The sequence below is a fragment of the Artemia franciscana genome, chromosome 7, assembly GCF_032884065.1.
Source record: "Artemia franciscana chromosome 7, ASM3288406v1, whole genome shotgun sequence".
In the NCBI taxonomy this organism is placed as follows: domain Eukaryota; kingdom Metazoa; phylum Arthropoda; class Branchiopoda; order Anostraca; family Artemiidae; genus Artemia; species Artemia franciscana.
The window spans coordinates 39,259,432-39,279,104 of record NC_088869.1 but is presented as its reverse complement, the minus strand read 5'-3'; the positions used below and the strand labels follow the sequence as shown (position 1 = coordinate 39,279,104).

The window sequence follows — 19,673 nt, the reverse complement described above, 5'->3', positions numbered from 1 at the left end:
TCTCAGTTAGATTTTACTAATGACGTATACCAGCGAAAAATATTTGATTAAATTTAGGTTTATCAAGAGAATCTGTCCGTATTACCACAAAAGCCAAATGGAAGACAAAAATCTTCGTTTCGTAATAATAAGGAGGGGAAATTTAAAATCCTAACTTTTTAGGCTGTGGAAATGACACCTCAGGATTTTGTTGTCACAACAGTACTGAAAAGCAAAATATTTACTTTTTTTACAGCCAAATTTGTTTTCAAGTCTTACTATTGCACTGTGGTGAAGAAATTGACATCATTACTTTTTTTGGCTGTCTGTTTTGGTCTTTCGGGTTTGCTTTTTTTGCGAAGCGGGGTGGTTTTTACAATATTGTTTTTTTTTCAGGGGATTTGTAGAATAGAAATTAAATGCATGAGAAGTGCAAAAATTATTAATTTAAGCTTCGGATTTTGGTGAGCAAATAGTGGCCACTTTATTGCCTGTTTTCGTCGAATTAAAGCTCTGCATTATATGACATATCACCTCTTCTGTTCATCCTAAAACATTAAAATAAAGGCCAAACTCTTTGGAATTGTAAGGAAGGTTCGTATAAGCATATACTTAAAACTAAGTATATGAGTCGAACAACTCCTTCAAAGGTCAGAATAATCATTTAAGAAGAATAGATTTTCGAAAAATTGTTTATAAAAAAAGGCGAATAATTGTGTGTTTATGACCCTACTTTATAGGTTTCAAGCTTCATCTACACAGAATTAAATAAAAAAAAAAAAAAATACTGAAAGTAAGGAGTGACATTAAAATTTAAAACGAACAGAAATTATTCCTTATATGAAAGGAGCTGTCCCCTCCTCAATGCTCCGCTCTTTACGCTCAAGTTTTTTTTTGGTTTAAAAAGTAGCGCTGTGAGAAAGAGTAAAACATCAGCGTAAAGAGCGGGGCATTTAGGAGGGTACAGCCGCTTTCATATAGGGAACAATTTCTGTTCGTTTTAAGTTTTAATGTCACTCCTCACTTTCAGTTAAAAAACTTGTTTTGTTTTTTTATTTAATTTCTGAATGTTTTTGAATTAATGGAAGTTTTGATTCTGGCTCAGCGTATATGAATAATTAAAACGAAATTTGCATGTTAATTTTACTTTTTTGTGGCTAAATGGCTTTCTCAAAGTTTTTGATCGGACGGTTTTGAGAAAAAAGGGGCAGGGGAAAACGTTTTGAGGAAAAGTTGCCCTCCAATTTTTTGGTCACTTAAAAAGGCCAGTAGAACTTTTCATTTTATTTACGAATGTTTTTGTTAGTAATAAATATACGTAACTTACAAAATAAACTTACGTAGCAAGCTTCTATATTCGTATATTTTTATTACGTAAATGAGGGGGTTCGTCCCCTCGTCAATACCCCGCTCTCTACACAAAAGTTTTATTTTGTTCCAGTTCTCTAAGAATGAACCCTGAATGACAAAACCCGTTTAATTAGAATAAATACCTCTTTTGAAATTACTAAAAATACTTAAGCGTAAAGAGCGAGGTATTGATGATGGGAAGAAACCCCTCATATACGTAAGAATTTTTGTTCGCTCTAAGTTTTAATGTTGCTCCTTACTTTCAGTTGAAAAACTTGTTTTTTTCTGTTTAATTTCTGAATGTCTTTACATTAATGCAGGTTTTGATTTTGGCTCACCGTACGTGAATAATTGAAACGAAATTTGCATATTATTTTTTTTTTGGTTAAATGTTTTTCTAAGTTTTGATCGGACGATTTCGGGAAAAAAGAGGTTGGGGAGGGACGTGTGGACACGCCAGTGGGCCCTATCGAGTGTACATTTGAGTGGCCTTCTTCCTCCTACACCTGTATGTATCCCCAGGGTGAGGGTGCCCCAGTTTCTGTAATGGACCCCCAGGGACAAGGTTCCCCCGTTGTCTGTGACTCCTATGGAGGTAATCAACATACTTGTGAAACATAGCTATAATAACAGGCGAAGTTTATTAAATTTTTTAGACTGTACTGAGTAAAGTACCAGAAAAGGATTTTTCTGTCAAAGTAGTTGTGTGAGGTGGATGAAACTTACAGGGATAAGTCTAGATCCTAAATTATTCTCTAGGTCAATTTGGTAAATTCACTTGAGTTGGCTTTGCTCGTGGGCTCAGTCTTACGAAGCAATTTATTGATTTTCCTTTTCAAAAAAGCAGTCAGCTAGTCTTTTGAAGCATTTTCTTCTTCTGTCCAGGAAGGGGTTTCAATTCCCTCTTTCTTGGTATCAATATTGAAAGGCCAGCTTCTAAACATCATTTGGGGCAAGATTTTGATTCATCCTTGACACAGTTACAATATTGTTGCACATATCTCTTCTTGTTTGTTAGGACTACAGTTTTCTGCCTGCAGTATTGATTTTCACTTTTGTCTGATTACCTAAAGAAAGTTGCTCTTAATTATGAAGTGAACTGCAGCCACCATGATGGGCATCCTCCTTATGATTGTTCTTAGACTGTATGGGCGCCCATAAGCTGCATTTTAGGGAGTGGAGGACTTACCTGGTGTAATCGGCACTTCCAGTGATGTGTAATAGAAATTCTTTTCAGTCAGTCCATTTTGCGAAGATTGTAGAATCCAAAATGTCGACAACATAAAAAATCAGAGAATACGCAAACTTTTCAATTTGTAAGACACGTGACGAGACACACTAAGAATGCCTTGTTTAAAGGGGAAAATAGCTATAATAACAGGTTAAGATTATCAAATTCTTGAGACTGTAATGGGCAAAGTTCTATTAAAGGATTTTCTGGATGAGCCTATATCCTAAATTATTCACTAGGTCATTTTAGTGAAGTCACTTGGCTTGGCTCATGCGTTCAAAGCAAGATGTTAGTTTGCCTTTGCAAAAAAACAGTCAGCTAGTCCTTTAAAGGAATTTCTCCTTCTGTCCAGGAAGGGGCTTTAGTTTCCCCTTTCTTGGTTTCAATATTGAAAAACAAGCTTTTAAACATCACTTGGGGCAATATCTTGATTTATCCTTCACACAGTTACAATTTAGTTGCACATGTCTCTTCTTCTTTGTAAGAACTGTGCTAAATAGCCTATGCTTTAGATACTTCTCAACTTTCTTGATTACAGTATTGATATCCACTTCAGGCTGATTACCTCAGATGAGCATCCTCCCTTAATGTTCTCAGACTGCATGGGTGCCCATAAGCTGAGTTTTAGGCATAGAGGGACTTATCTGGTCTAATTGGTACTGTATAATAGAAATCTCAAAGCAAAAACATACATATATAAGGCAGCATCATTTAGCCAGGGGGGGGGGCTGACATCTCACCCTGCCTCCCTGTTTATGGGCACCCATGTCAGACTGCTCTGACACCATAATAGCAAAAGGGGATATTAGGGCATATGATTATATTTTAGGATAGCCTATATTTTCTTAGGGATAAGTTTATTTTTGAATACATTTAGAAGAAAAATATTAAATAAGGAGTAACTAAATTTGCACCCAAGATAAAATAAAACTCTGCAAGTTTCAAACAGCAAAGATTCAAAACAGATATAGATTGACCTTCATACAATTTTCTAAGCCTTAGAATAGGTCAGATAAGGAGTAGAGATAGGAACTTAAGGGGATATTTAACTCTCTGATTTCTTTCCTGGAAACTTTATGCATCCAGTCTAGATCAACTGATTTCCAAGTTCTTGAAAGCCTCTAAAGTAGACTTCTGCCAAAATCTCTATATTTGTAATGGCCCATACTCAAAGCCCTGCCTGCATAGAAACCACATTTGATTCCAATCAAAGCTCCATTACAAGCAAAGTTTCTTGGGCCTAGTAACCACTTTACTTTTGTAATAGTTTTTTCTTTTAGTATCAATAAATTGATTGATTGATTTTCCAGTGGCCATGTAAAATATACCTTTTTCATTAAAGGACAATTCTCCCCTTGACCTGAAATCCTTTGTACCTTCAGACATTAAAAAAAATAATTACAGAATGGCAAAGAAAAACAAATTTGAACTTAAAACTAAAACCAAATTTGGTGAAATTGACACATTAACATCAATGGTTTTTATGCTGATTCTAAATAAATAAAATTCATTCAATTTGTTGTTACCCACCAAAAACTACATATCTGAAAAATTTGCCTTTTTAAAAAATAAAGGGGAACACCCCCCAAAAAGCATAGAATTCCAGTGAAAATTGCTTTATTAAATTTATATTATCAGAAAACCTAACTGCTAAAATTTAAAGCTCTAGTCTATAAAATCTGGAATTTTGGTGGATTGTTTTTTTTTTTTTTTCAATACAGAATAAAGATTATGGATGCATGTTTATTTGTTTTTTTCTCTGGAGTGATTATAAGAGCAAGTAATCTTATTGAAAATTGCTTTGTTACATTTGTCCTTTCAGAGAACCCTACCATAGAGGTTTCAAGCTCCAATCTACAAAATATAGAATGTTGTTTTGTTTTTCCAACAGAAGAAAGATTATGGATGTATGTTTATTTGTTTTTTTTAGGGGGAGGATTGTATCAAACCAAAGGTCATAGAAAATTGGGACCAAGGCTTGTTCCAACATAATTTTTAAGTTCCTTTTGAAGCAATCATAATGATTGTGCCATCGCCAAGGGTTGATTTTTGCTATTCTATGGCACCAAACTATGACTTCCCCCAAAAAAGACCAAAATTCTGAGAAGCTGATCAATTTAAAAATATAAAAGAACTATATGCTATGCTTTCCAGTTGCAGAAGAAGGATTGCTGCACAGTGACAAGTTCTAGGTTTAGCTAAGTTGGTCCAGTTTATTTTCTTATGAAATTATTTTTATTGATGTGTAGTTGTATTCTAATGTCTACCAGCACAGTGATGGAAAAGGTAAAGTTGACCATGAGCTCTACCAGGAAATTTCTTTTGGGAGGTGGAGGGTGGTGGCAAATGCTACCAGGATCTCAGTTTCCAGCAATTTTAAATGCTAATATTTCTTTTTATCCATTTATGTAAAATATCTCAATGTATTTAAACTTATTTATGTAATGTATTTACTGTTCAAAGAATCATACTGTAGAGGTTGTAGTGGCTTCAACCATGTAGAAGATAAAAAGCTACACAGAATTTCCATCCGCATGAAAAATAGTATCCCTCTTTGACCAGTCAAATTCTGCAGTAGGAATATTAATAAGAACTTATTGAAAAAAATATACTGCCCCTTTCAAATTTTGATGATATATTCAAATTTTGTTCAAAATTTGAATTGCAATCTGACATTTAAATTTTTAACCAGACTAAAAAAGTAGTGTGGTACTGATCAATTTTACAATTATTGATGTGTACATTTTGCAGAAATATATACCCAAATAGAACAGAAATTATTCTGTATAGAAGGGGAGCTGTCTCTTCCTTAACTTCTTGTTCTTTACTCTGAAGTTAACTTTTCTCCACATTCTTTAAGAATGTTTACTGAAACACAAGGATCTTTGAATCGGAAATAGAAAGTTTTCCAAAGCATTCACAACTTTTAGCTTGATGGGCAAGGAGTCGAGGAGGGGGCAGTCTCCCTTGTATAAAGAATAATTTTAGTGCGTTTCGATTTTTAGAGTTGCTCCTTACTTTTAGCTAAAAAATGTTAAATTAATTTCCATGAAATGGTGTAGTCTTATAACCTGATACTTCTGTATTCACAGAAAAGAACAGTCAATATTTGAATGCTCTCTGCATGGTTTCTGATGGGTAGCAAAATTTAGAGATAAACATTTATTGAAAAGTAATGAAAAAAGTATGCCAAGTAAAGTACAAGATGAAAAAAGTAAAGTAGTTACAAAAAATACACAAAACAGTAGCCCACTTAAGAAAAATAAAATAGGAACTCTCAGCATTCTGTGCTATTGAGCAATGCCAAAGTGCTGCAAAGACATTATTGAAGAATATTGGTATTTTTTAACTTGGTTATCAAAACACCAATATGTTTAGCGCCCTTAGACTATTTAGTTATTAAAAGTAAAGCATTTTCAAAGCAGTTTGTTAATGTGAAAAATTAAAGATTTTTCAAAGTGAACAACTTTGTTTCCAAAGTGAACGGCAAAATAAATTACAATAATATAATATTGCAATGGCAAAATAATAATGTAATATAGCATAAAAAACCAACTGGTTGCAAGCATGCTGAAATGATACATCTGGCATTACTATGAAGCTTCAGGTCATCATTAGTTACCATACAAAGGCCATAAACTGCATAATAAGTATTTCCTTTTCAAAAGCAAATGAAGAACTGCAATTTTGAATGGGAAATGTTGTTTGTCTTGATAAGTCTTTCTATTCACTTACAATTATTAGAGAGACATAACATTCTGAAAAAAGAAAAGTGATGATTTCAATGTGATTTATATTTTTTAGGATGCTGTGCTTGAAAATGGTATTCGTTGTAGCAAGACTGATTAATGGTTGGGTTTGCTTCTTGGAAGTACTATTGCTTGACATCTGAATCATTCTTAATTTATGTTAAAATTATTGTTGACTAAAATTGTTCTCTGATGTATAGTTTATCTAATTTTAGGAGCAAGTTCTGGAATTGGAGCTGCTACTGCTGTTCACTTTGCTGATTTAGGAGCGATCTTATCTATACCTGGAAGAAATGCTGAAAATCTTCAGCATACTCTTGCCAATTGTAAAACACCAGAATCAGGAGATCATCTAGCAATTATTGGTATGTTGTTCAGAAATTTTCGGGTATTTTGTCTGCAGAATGAAAAAGCTAATACATTTTTCACCCAATGAAACTGCTATCTGACTGGAAAGTAAGAAATACTTTGCTGTCATTTTTTAATTTTAGTGCTTAACAACTGAACTCTGTGTCAAAAATAGAAATCTTTTTGTTAAAAGAGCTGGACATTTTTATTGTAGTACTAACCTTATTCAACAATATTCTAGTGTCATTTTGGTTAATGGTATATCATCATGTAAAATTTCAGAATGGATTGATGTAGTTCTATTTCCTTTTGGTTTGAATTCTGAATTTTTGGTTCAAAATGGAAAGTAACTTGTTAAAATTATTAATGCTGGTTGTTGGATAGAGTTAATTCAAAATTAGGGAATCTATTTTCTAGGAATTTGTAAGAATACTAAGTCCATGATCAACCTTTAATTTTTTTGATTTTTTTAGAAAACTACATTCACATGTTAATTTTTAGCAGAAAAATCGCTTTTCCAAACAACAAAATTAGAAGCTGTATCATTTTAGCATTCATTATTCAAGTTAATATTTGAGTGTGGTTTCATAGAAACTGTCCAACCCACCCAAAATTAAATTACAAGCTATAATGTTTTCTGGATTCTAAATTGCAATTCATAGAAATCATAATAGAACTTATAGAAAGTAATTCTATCGTCATAAAATAAATAGAGATTATCACAAATAAGAATCATAATTCACCCCTTTCATACCTCCTAAAGGTTAGAACAGGGTTTATTTTTGCTCAAAGTAAGTTTTCTTTTGAACAATATTTCTTTTTTTTTTTAGTTTAACGTTAAAAAAAAAGAAACCGTAATACCAATCAAACTCCCTGGTAAAAGATATTTTCTTGATATTCACATTCATGTGGCAATTAAATTTCTTCTTTTGTCTTCATGAAGCACCAATTTCATCAGTATTTTCTCCTTTTAGGTGTAATACCAATCAAACTCCCTGGTAAAAGATGTTTTCTTGATATTCACATTCATGTGGCAATTAAATTTCTTCTTTTGTCTTCATGAAGCACCAATTTCATCAGTATTTTCTCCTTTTAGGTCCATGTCCTTCAAGTGAACAGAGGTTTGATAGGTTGACAAAACTTTCAAAACCATATCTAATAATATTTGAAACATTATATTTAGTTTTTCAAATAATGATGCATTCAGACTAAAACAAATAAAGATTACCACAAATAAAAGTGGGACTACCATCCCATCAATCCTTCTTTAAGAGTAAATTGTGACTTGTGATTGTGTGATAAAGAAGATGGGTAGAACAGTGTTATTTTTTTTATAACATTAAAATAAGAATAGAAATGAAAACACTTATCAAGTTTTCAGTGAAGAAAAAGCTTCTCTATAAATGTGTTTTGATATTCAGTTTAACTTTAAGTTGTAAAAGGGCATTTTTATCAATACGTTTTTTGTTTCACATCCACTCCATCAAAATGTATGATAATTTTTAGCTAAGTAAAATGTAAATGGAACAAAAATTAATTGCCAATATGTGGACATTTCTATTTAGCTTTCATTTCTGATCTTTTAAATTCGAATTTACTATAGTAACTGGAAGCGGCTTTTAAATTGATTTGTTTATTTTTATGAACCTGTTGACATTGAGTTTACTTCATCTATGATTTGATTTCTACCTGTTGCTCGTTTCTATATTGCTCTTTACTTCTCGGTCAGAAACTTGGGTATTTTTTAGTTTAATGAAAGCACAAAGGAACGTTAAAACTTGAATCCGACAGAAATTACTCTGAGTTGGAGGGTACCTGCTGATCCTTTCATCCCCGCCCCATTCGTAAACGTTCTTCTCATGCTTTAAAGTTCATTATTAAAATTCCTTCAAGGGTCTCGCATCTGGACACATTTGTGCTTAAGATTATTTAATTACTGGTTGTAGGGGATTTAAGTAACGAGGAAGACGTAAAGAAAATTGTTGAAGAAACTGTTGACGAATTTGGAAAAATCGATGTTCTTGTTAACAATGCTGGAATCTTGGAACTTGGAAGCATAAAAAATACCTCACTTGAGCAGTATGACAAAGTAATGAACTAGAATGTAAGGTAAGTCATGTTCACTGTGCTTTTTTATTATCTCAAAATTGGTAATAATGGTTATACAACTTTTGTTTATTCTGAAGAAACGGAACAATTTATGTTTGGAGTCCAATTAAGCATTTATATTGATGCTGGTTTTGGACTCTGTTTAAAGAATGAGAAAGGAGGTAGTCACCCCAAAATATTTACAAGGTGAAAAAGCTTAAAAGGCCTACAAGACATCAACAAGGTCCGACGTACTCCCCCCCAGAAATACACTCCCCTGGATTTTTTTTGTCGAGAACGAAGATATTATCTCTTAATGGAACTTATCTATGGATTAGAAATTATTCATATAAGACTTCGAATAAATCAAAAATAAAATTAACGTAAAAATTAATATAACTTTTAATATAGAAACTGTAAATAATAGTTATGAATCATGAGCATGTTTACGGATTAAATGGTGGATTACTGGACTCAAATAATGCTGAATTTTACGTACAATTTGAGCGTGTGACGCTTGAACTGAATTTAATGTTGATTAGTACGAAGTTGTATTCTTCAACTTGAAGTAAGCTCTACCAGGCGCAATGCTTCTTATCATTATTAGCATCAAGCCATTTAATCATACAACTTGCTTTAATCTCCTTATTAGCTCCTAAATAAAATAGGTATGGCAACTCTTATTAGTTCACGTTGAACCTCGCATTGTACATCCTTTGCCACGACTAAGCTGCATTTCAATCCCCTTCTTCTTTCAAAACTTTTTCAACTCTATTGTTCCACCTTGCTATTTATATATAGCACTATTCTGGAAATATTTTTATAAATTCCGAGACATCAAAATTTTGCTCAGTTTTCTTCCAATTTGTGAAAATATTGTTTCCGCTTCACCTCTTGGAAGCGGAAACCTCATTATTCCATATAAATATGGATCTCATTATTTTCATATAAATGAAGCCTCTGATCATAGTGTTCTATAACTGAAGCTGAACCATAGCTGGTCTCCAGTGTTAACCTAGTAACTCATCTAAGTATTTGTTGTGTTTTTAAATGAATGCTTCTCATTTGAATTTTTAAGCTGATTTATCCTTGGTTTGATGCTGACCCTGTAATTTACCAATGTAATTTTGGTCAACCGAACATCCCACTCAAGATACCCCTGAAGTTTCCTCTTAATATAATAAGCTGTTCCAAAAATATTGCTAATACGTCTGTATCAGCAATCTTTATACACATAGTATGTTTTCATTTAGTTCAACTTTCCCCTCAACGTTTCCTCAGACATTTTCTCCAATATTCTCACCCTTATTAGTAGTCACTACAGATATAGCGGTTTGAATAATATTAGTAGTAGCAGTAAAAGCAGTAGTAGTTGCATGAAGATATATAGCCTTTTTAGTCAATTGATCATCTCCCTTATCATTTCCTCAGTCATTCCTGAGTTACACCCTTCTGACAACTAATATACAAATAAAATGTGTTGATTTAGTTCAACACTCCCCTCAACATTCCCTGAAAGACTCATCTTAATACCTGAACCTTTCAACAATGCTGAAAAAGGTTATGTCTTAAAACTCGGTTTGGATGTTTGTTTTAGAAATTGATAGGTGTAAAAAGCGGGGAGGGCTGCTCACATTTACTTTGACTCTTAAAAATGGTGCTACAGCTTCCAATTTCAAATCAAATGATTGGCATCCAAAAAAAAGCAAGAACCCGCTCTATAAAAACCTTATATGGCTCAATGCATAACAGGCAGCCCTTGCCCCAGAGCTCTGGGGGGCTGTGTCAAACATGGAGCCATTGTTATCTGTTCTTTGAACTAATTTAAAACAAAATAACCATTGCACATTTTCAATCAAACACATTTGGTAAAAAGGGGAGTAGTTGGGTGGATGGGGCTAGTTGACCTCCATTACTTTTGGCTCTTAAAAGGTGACTAGAACTTTCAGTTTCAACCAAATAAAGCACCTTTAAAGTTTATGCAATTATTACTTCCATAGAAGTCTGATACCCTAGGGGAATAACTTACAACCCTTGCCCCCAGACTCTGGCGGTTTGCATCAACCCCCAAAGTCTTGTTATATGATTTTTCAACTGTTTTGAAAAAAAAAAAATCATTCTCAAATTTCTATTGGGTGCATCTTGGGAAAACATGATGTTAATGTGAGTTGGGGGGGGGGGTTGCACTCTAATCACTTTAGCTTAAAAGGAGAATAGAACTTCTGATTACCAATCCAAAGAGTCCCCTCCAAAGCAAATACAACCACACTTTCTAGAAAAATATTATATGCCCCAAGGGCATAACTTAGAACCCTTTCCCCAAGACCAGTGGGGGAGCAGAAGATTGTCTTCCTCAGAGACACAATTTCCAGGCCCTTCAACTACAATGAAAAAAATGAATATATCCAAATTTTGATTGGTGATGTTTAGGGAAATGATGGACTTGGAGAGGGGGGGGGGGGCTGGTTGCTCTCAAAACAATTTGACTCTTAAACTTCAAATTTCAAATCAAATAAGCCCCATCTGAAATTTATACCATAAATTCCATTCCATAGAAACCTTACATGCACCCAAGGCACAACTTACAACCCTATCCTCAGGGTAATGGGGATTGTTTCAGTCCTTGAGGAATTACTATTAACACCTCTATATCACAATTTCCATCAAATGCATTTGGTGAGGAAGGATTGTCAGAGGAAGGGAACTAGCTGCCCTCAATCACTTTGACTTGTAATAGGGATCTAGAACTTCAATTTTCAACCAAATAAGCCTCCTCTAAAGTTAAACAACCATCCTTTCAACAAAAACCTTAAATGTCCTGGGGCATGACATGCAATCCTCTGTCCTAAGCTTTGGTTGCTTGTACCAACCCCAAAAATCTTGTTATATGATCTTTGGACTATTTTGAATAAAATGACTGTCAAAACTTCTATTGGATAACATTTGGGAAAACACGTTGTATGTGGGGGGGGGAGGGTATCTACCCTATGATCACTTTGACTATTAAAAAGGGTACTAGAAATACTGATTGCAAAATGTACCATAGCCTAACTAAAATACCAGCTAAATATTTATTAAAATATAGCTACAATGTAACTACCAAAATTTTCAAGTGGTGGATAAGAGATAAGTACTGTCTTTCCATGGATTGGCATTCCTGCATTATGATATGGCAAGGAATAAGACTGCAGGTTTGAATTGATAAATACCAAAGATTATTATAAATCTAAATGGAACAGTTTGCCAACTGTAAGTAAATTTAGATTTAACTTTTAACAATGGTATTCTGTAGATTTAAATTTATTTAATGCTTTTGCAGATACAGAATGCAACAAAGTAATACATCATTGTAAATCCCTCATTGATACAAATAAATGCATTAACCAATTTTTGCATGAAAAAAGCACTCAGACTCTGGCCTTTTAAGAAGTTTGTTATTTACTTTTTCTTCCTGTACCTAACATGGCCAAGTTCAGACTGCTGAAATATTTGTGATTTCTCCCTTTTTTTTACTGGCTCTGTTGCATTTTGTTGGATTTTCTTTACTGCTCATCTTGTCTTTTTTATTCTGTTAACCAATGCTTTAGGTTTTAAACCATTGATTTAAACTAATCTCAAGCAAAGTTTACATAATAGTATTTATAATTTTTTTGTGATTATGGTCAAGCCATAATAAAGTCAAACTTTTGGTAAAAATTCAATTATCCAGGAGTGGAGTGCAACTGGGTAGTCCCATCATTAGTTTATTCAATTGCGCTTCTTTAAACTTCCAAGTGTATTTTCATATTATTATATTTTATTTATATTATATATTTTATTATTATATATTATATTTTATACCATTATATTATATTATATTTTATACCATTATATTATTATATATATTATATTATTATATATTTTATTATTATATATATTATATTTTATTTATTATATTTTCATATTTCATATTATATGATTGGTCAAACAGGGAAATGATTTAGGGCACAGTAGTTTCTATAACTGTGTAAGTAAAAAAAGTTGAATAATTTTCCAAGCCTAAAACTACCACAAATCACTTATGACTTATGCACAGGAATACTTTTTGTCCCCTGAGGCAATCTTGGCTACATATAATTCTTGTCCATCCTAAACAATTCAAAGCCTCCCACTATGCACCCTCACAGGAAGGTCCCATTTTGCTTAAATCTCTCTTGACAACGTTGTGGCCTGAGAGCTGATGACGTCTCATCAGCTTGAAAGTCAGCGCAGAGAAAACGAAATTCATAGCTATAAACCACAATACAGTACCATTCTCACTAACTGTCAACCAAGTTCAGCTAGAAAAAGTCAACCGTTTCACATACCTAGGCTCCCAGATTTGTACTGATGGATCTTCCCACGCTCATATCCAAGAAAGAATACAGAAAGCACACAGTCTTTGCCTCCCTTCAGAAACCCTTGTGGAATTGCCACAAAGTCAGTGTCTAAAAAAAAGTTTGAATCTACATGGCACTAGTCAGCACAGTTCTCCTTTAAAGATGCAAAACATGGTTGGTAAAATTACAGCATGAGAATACACTGAAGGTGTTTGAGCATACTTGTCTGCAAAGAATTCTCAGAGTACAGCTACATGACCATATCTCCATGCTGACATACGTCAAATATGCGATATTCAGAGAGATGTTGTGTTCACTATTAAAGAACGCAATTTGAAATGGTAGGGCCATGTATTACGGAAACTGCCAGGGTATCTGCCTTGCCAAATACTTCTAGTTGAGCCTATTAGCTACTGGAAGAGATGCCAAGGACGACAGAGGAAGAACTGGTGGAACCTGGTCAAGTCAGACCTTGAACCAAATAGAAGTTTCAAAAAATTTGGTCACAGATGGTCAACACAGTGGCTCACTTTTACAGAGCAGCTGGCAAAAGATCAAAAAACATGGTCCAAGAAGGTCTCCAAGATCATCAATGCCAGGCAAGGTGGAAATGCCTGATCCCTTCCCCAAGTACAAATAAGTACTCCCACCCCAACCATGGACAACTTGATTTCCATTTACCAAACATATTTCCCTTAAATATTTCTTTATAACATCCATCCACTGTGACCATGGATGACCTATTTTCTGCTTAGCCCCATATCAGTGATTCTCAAACTTATTTGACCAACTGCCTCCTTTCTACAAAAAATATTACTCACATGCCACCTGAATTTTATATTTATTTTAGTATTATATCTATATCTATGAAAAGAGGAATTAACAAATAAAACACTAATTTTTATAAAGATCATAATTTTACAATATGAATCATCAAATATTTTGGGGAAAAATCTTTCCATCAAATATAGGTTAATTTGTGAAGTTAAAAAAAGTTAAAATAAATCAAGTGAAGAAAAGACAACACCCAAACCATGTTAACATATTTATAAATCTTGATTTAAATTTTTTATTTTATTAGTAAATGTGTTATAAGTGTTACTCTTTTCCTAACTATTTTCTTTAAACTTTCACTGCCCCCTAAAACTAATCATTATATCCTAAATACACCAGTGCCCATTACATCACTTCTGGTTTCCTTTTTTTTATCACCCGTTTTTGACACAATAGTACTAGATTTTCCCAGAGCCAAAATTATTTATAATAAGGTTAGTTTGGGTCAAAAAGTGCTTAAATTGGAATTTGCAGTAGAAGCAATTATTATATTTGTGAAAAAAAAGGCATTGAATGGTATGTTTATTGGTAAGTCAATTAAATGAACTACAAAAAATTTACCAAAACCAGAACTTCCTTATTAAAATGAATTACAAGATCTACTTTTTTCAAACTGGATGGTCATCTGTGCATAGCTTTATCATAACTGATTTCCGAGACAATACTGACTAATCATGATAAAAAAAGAAGAAATAGACGAGGACAAAAACAGACAGTGAAAAAACAACAAAAAAACAAAGAAGACTATGCAAATATTTAGGTCAAAACCTGCCAAGTAAGCAAATTTGAAAAAAAAAAATCATAAATAAGAGGAGGATTAACATGAAAGCTAAGCAATATACGGTAAAATTCTAGTTAATTGACTTCTTACTATCTCGGAAAGGGTTTAGGTTAGGAAAATGAAACTTTTCAGGGGTGGGTCTACAGGCTAAAGTATTTCCCTGGAAGGTATTTTAAAGTACCCTCACCCACTCCTTCTCCCTCTAGAGGGCCCTGGAATTAACCTACATGACAGGTCTATACCTATTGAAATTTTGACAATAACAACATTTTACCTTAATTTTCAGTTATTAGTTGCTTTTTCTCTTTCTTTAGTTCTGAAAATACAATTCCTGTTGTTTGAGTAGAATTTTGAGCCATATCATTGTTTTTTTTTCAAAATTTAGGAAATGTTTTTGCATATCTTTAAAACCTTATAAAATGAAATTGAGCAAAGTTATGAAACTGAAAACAATTTTGTTGTACTTCAATTAAGTAGAAGATCTATTTTGCAAGGTTTCGCTTTTATAACACACATATTAGTAAAGGCCATCAAAGGTCAGGGCCCTCTAGAGGGAGAAGGAGTAAAGGTAATTGCTTCAAAATACCTTCCAGGACATACTTCAGTCTGTAGATTCATCCCTGAAAGTTTTATTTTCCTAACCTAAACCCTTCTGAGATAGCAAGAAGTCAATTACCTAGAATTTTACCCAATATATTCCTGTTCTTTACCCTGGATTGGTTACTAAAAATTATATTTCCCTAACTTATTCCCTTTCCAAGATAGCAAAATGTAGTTAAACTAGAATTTTCCCATTAATAGAACAGCATATTTATAAAATTCTGAAGGTAAACACCCTAGTATAGCTTCTAGTTTACAGTTGGGTCTACCCAGAGAAAAACACTAACATTCTTACAACTTATTAGCCTTTTCATTTCTTACCCCAACAGGTAGGCCTATCAAGGAATAATTAATCAATGATTATACGGTAATAAAGGTGTTTTCAATATAGTGTAATGTTCATTTTAAGCAGGAGTACTTATATACAAGTTTTAATATCATTTTCTAGAGAACACTTAGTTAGCTATACTGACACTACTATTGTCTATTGAGAACCAATCAAATTAGCCACCTAATGACCTAATGAACCAATCAAATTAGCCACCTAATTTCCCCATCTTTTTCTTACAAGAAATACTAAACTCTAAGATAAAAGAGGATAAAAATGTTCAACTTACAAAATATGATTATGAAAGATAATTTTTGCCCACCCGTCCCGCCATTTTTCTTATAAATCTGTTACTATTGTTAGTTGTTTTTAAACTGTTTAAAATGAAAAAGCACAGTAAAAAGTTAAAAAAAAAATTAATTATCCGAGTCTTAAGTAACGTTCACATACGTGTGTAGCTAGAATCCCAGATTTCATTTTTCTTTCTTTAGCTAGGCTAATATTATTATTGAGTTTTGTGACCGTATCTTTTACGCAGATTTAATTTTTCTTGTGGGTCTTAATTATACTTTAGAATTACTTGGTGATCATAACAAACTTCATAGCTATGACAAAGCGCACATGCTGAATTCTGTCAAAGAGGGGGGAAATATTTAAGAGGGGAAGATTCTAAAAACTTACAAATTATACGGAAATCATGAGGTATTATGAGTGAGGGTTGCCTATTCCCTGGTTGCAGGCATTTACATGTAAAATATCCCCACTTAAAATATATCCACATAAAATATCACCTCAAATCAGAAAATGTGCCCCCCCCCCTGGAAAACAGCTTTCCAAATTTGGGATTTTTTTGTTTTTTTGTGTAGGAGAAAGATATTTTGGTATTTGTAAAGTATACGTCACTTACTCAAGTTTACGCTACGTAAAACTCGAGAGCAATCCGTTTTCTTCACTAGTTTCTTTCAGCTTAGCGTAAGACAAGATAAAGACAAGTGACAGAACAGATGGGATATAGACAATTGAGTTTAATTAATTTTATATGATTTTTCGATTAATATAATAACAAAATTGTAATATTAAAACAATAGTTGATAAATAATAAGATTATGATTATATAATTCTATATTTGCACATAAGGGGCAGGGGGAAGATATCGCCCCCCCACTTCCCGCAAATTTATAGCTCAAGTTTCTTTTTGAGGTAACGAAGAAACAAGTTCTCGAGTCTTAAACTTTAACTTTACTTACTGGCGTATAATTAGCAATGACAGGAATTGCGTTTCAAAGGCAACACTTTGGCTTGGTCACGTTCTTTTTTTTCTTTTTTTTTATCTAGCACCCTGCTTTCAGCTTATTCCTAGAAAGTGGTAGGGGGCTAACCTTTGCAGTTTTTACAGAAAGTGTGGACCTTAAGCTGGATTGTTGAATATGACTGTATTTTGGAAAGCTTCGTAGAAAACTTGCCTTGAGCCAAAGATCTATTGTTTCTTCCCATTTCTGTTCGTGATTTCAGCTGAGTTTATCATTCGTTTTTTTTTGCACTTGGGATTGCGATAGAGAAATGGTATCAGATGTGCCTCTTAAATTTTAAAAGTTCTTTCGTTGCTAAAGATATTAGAGTTTATCCTTTGCTCCCTTCTTAGTGATGACCTTAGAAACTTGGCCTACAGTAACAAAGGCAACTTTTGAACTTAGACAGATAGATTTTTTTTCAACAACAGTCGATAGCTCTTGATGAGCTGATCAAATTAACTGTCATTCATTTTTATGGCACTTGGTATTAACCAAGTGACATATAGCAATCGCAAATTCTGTCGGTCTGTCTGTCGATCCTGGTTTTGCTACTTTAGGCACTTCCAGGTAAGCTAGGACGATAAAATTTGGCAAGCGTATCAGGGACCGGAACAGATTAAATTAGAAATAGTCGTTTTCCCGATTTGCCCATCTGGGGAGGGAGTGGGGGGGCCGGTTAATTCTAAAAAAATAGAAAAAAATGAAGTATTTTTAACTTACGAACGGGTGATGGGACCTTAATGAAATTTGATGTTTGGAAGGATATTGTGTCTCAGAGCTCTTATTCTAAATCCCGACCGGATCCGATGACATTGGGGGGAGTTGGAGGGGGGAAACCTAAAATCTTGGAAAACGCTTAGAGTGGAGGGATCGGGATGAAACTTGATGGGAAAAATAAGCACAAGTCCCAGATACATGATTGACATAATCGGAACGGATCCGCTCTCTTTGGGGTAGTTGGGGGGGGGGTTATTTCTGAAAAATTAGAAAAATGAGGTATTTTTAACTTACGAACGGGTGATCGGATCTCAATGAAATTTGATATTTAGAAGGATATCGTGTCTCAAAGCTCTTATTTCAAATCCTGACCGGATCTGGTGACATTGGGGGAAGTTTGGGGTGGGGGAACCTAAAATCATGGAAAACGCTTAGATTGGAGGGATCGGGATGAAAAGTGGTGGGAAAAATAAGCAGAAGTCTTACATACGTGATTTACATAATTGGAACGGATCCGCTCTATTGGGGGGGGGGGGGTAATTCTGAAAAATAAGAAAAAATTACGTATTTTTAACTTACGTAGGAGTGATCGGATCTTCATGAAACTTCATATTTAGAAGGACCTCGTAACTCAGATGTCTTATTTTAAATCTCAACCGGATCAAGCGTAATTGGGGGGGGGGACAGTTGGGGGGACCGGAAATCTTAGAAAATACTTAAAGCGGTGAGATCAGGATGAAACTGGATGGGAAGAATAGAAACCTGTCTAAGATACGTGACTGACATAACCGGACCAGATCTGCTCTCTTTGGTGTAATTGGGGGGGGGGGGGGTAATTTCGAAAAATGAGGTATTTGTAACTTACGAAAGGGTGACCAGATCTTAATGAAATTTGATATCTAGAAGGATCTTGTGCTTTAAAGTTCTAATTTTAAATTCCGACCAGATCCTGTGACATTGGGGGGAGTTGGAGGGGGAAACCGGAATTCTTGGAAAACGTGAAAATTGGGGTATTTTTATCTTACGAATAGATGATCGGATCTTATTGAAATTTGATTTTTAGAAGGAATTCATGTTTCAGAGCTCTTATTTCAAATCCCTACCAGATCTTTTGACATTGGGGGGAGTTGAAGGGGAAAATCTTGGAAAAACACTTGGAGTGGAGGAATCGGGATGAAGCTTGGTGGATAGAATAAACAAATGTCCTTGATACGTGATTGACAGAATCGTACCGGATTCGCTCTCTTTGGAGGAGTTGGGGGGAGGGGTTCAGTGATTTGGCAAGTTTGGTGCTTCTGGACGTGCTAGGACGATGAAAATTGCTAGGCTTGTCAGGGAGCTGCACAATTTGACTTGATAAAGTCGTTTTCCCAGATTCGACCATCTGGGGGCTAAAGGGAGAGGAAAAATTTGAAAAAATTAGGTATTAATAACTTACGAGTGGGTGATCCGATCTTAATGAATTTCGATATTTAGAAGGACATCGTGACTCAGAGCTCTTATTTTAAATCCTGACCGGCATTACGCCTCTTATTTTCCTTTTTAAATCAATCTATTGATTCATAGAATTTTGTTATAGCTCATACCACATGATCTCTTGGCTCTTAGCTCTTCTCGCCTCGTCACAAGTGCCATATGAGCTCTTAGCTCTTGTTTGGTAGTAAAATTCCTTCATGAGATATACCTGTTGGAAAATTTGATAGGGGTTGAAAATTTTAATAGTAAGGTACACACTGAAACCAAAAATAGGCCGGCACAGAAATGTATCTTGTGTGACGCTTGAACTTGAAAAGTTCTGTAATTGCTAAAGAAATTAGTGTTTATGCTTTTGCTCATTTCTAAGTGATGACGTTAGAAACTTGGCCTACGGCAAAAAAGTCAACTTTTGAGCTAAGACAGATAGATTTTTTTAAAGGCATTCCATAGCTCTTGATAAGTTGATCATAATATTTTTCATTCATTTTTTGGTAGAAAAATTATTTCATGAGATATATCAGTTGGAAAGTCTAAAGGGGTAG

The 19,673-nt window shown here is 34.0% G+C and overlaps 1 protein-coding gene across 7 annotated transcripts in view; it reads left to right on the top strand.

The window, feature by feature from the left end:
- The first annotated feature begins 2,594 nt into the window (after nt 1–2,594).
- LOC136029266 (uncharacterized oxidoreductase TM_0325-like) overlaps nt 2,595–19,673 on the top strand; it is a 55,360-nt gene continuing 38,281 nt past the window's right edge. For 5 of the 7 annotated variants that reach the window (XR_010618005.1, XR_010618006.1, XR_010618007.1 and 2 more), the window contains exons 1-3: nt 2,595–2,710; nt 6,525–6,674; nt 8,604–8,766. Coding sequence is in view for 4 of the 7 variants with exons in the window: in XM_065707510.1 (XP_065563582.1) it covers nt 2,674–2,710; nt 6,525–6,674; nt 8,604–8,758 (342 nt within the window). In the remaining 3 variants the exon portion in view is untranslated. Of the gene's footprint in view, nt 2,711–6,524; nt 6,675–8,603; nt 8,767–11,830; nt 11,852–12,454; nt 12,616–19,673 lie in introns of those variants that run through there. The other 2 variants (XM_065707509.1, XM_065707512.1) reach the window with 2 other exon arrangements.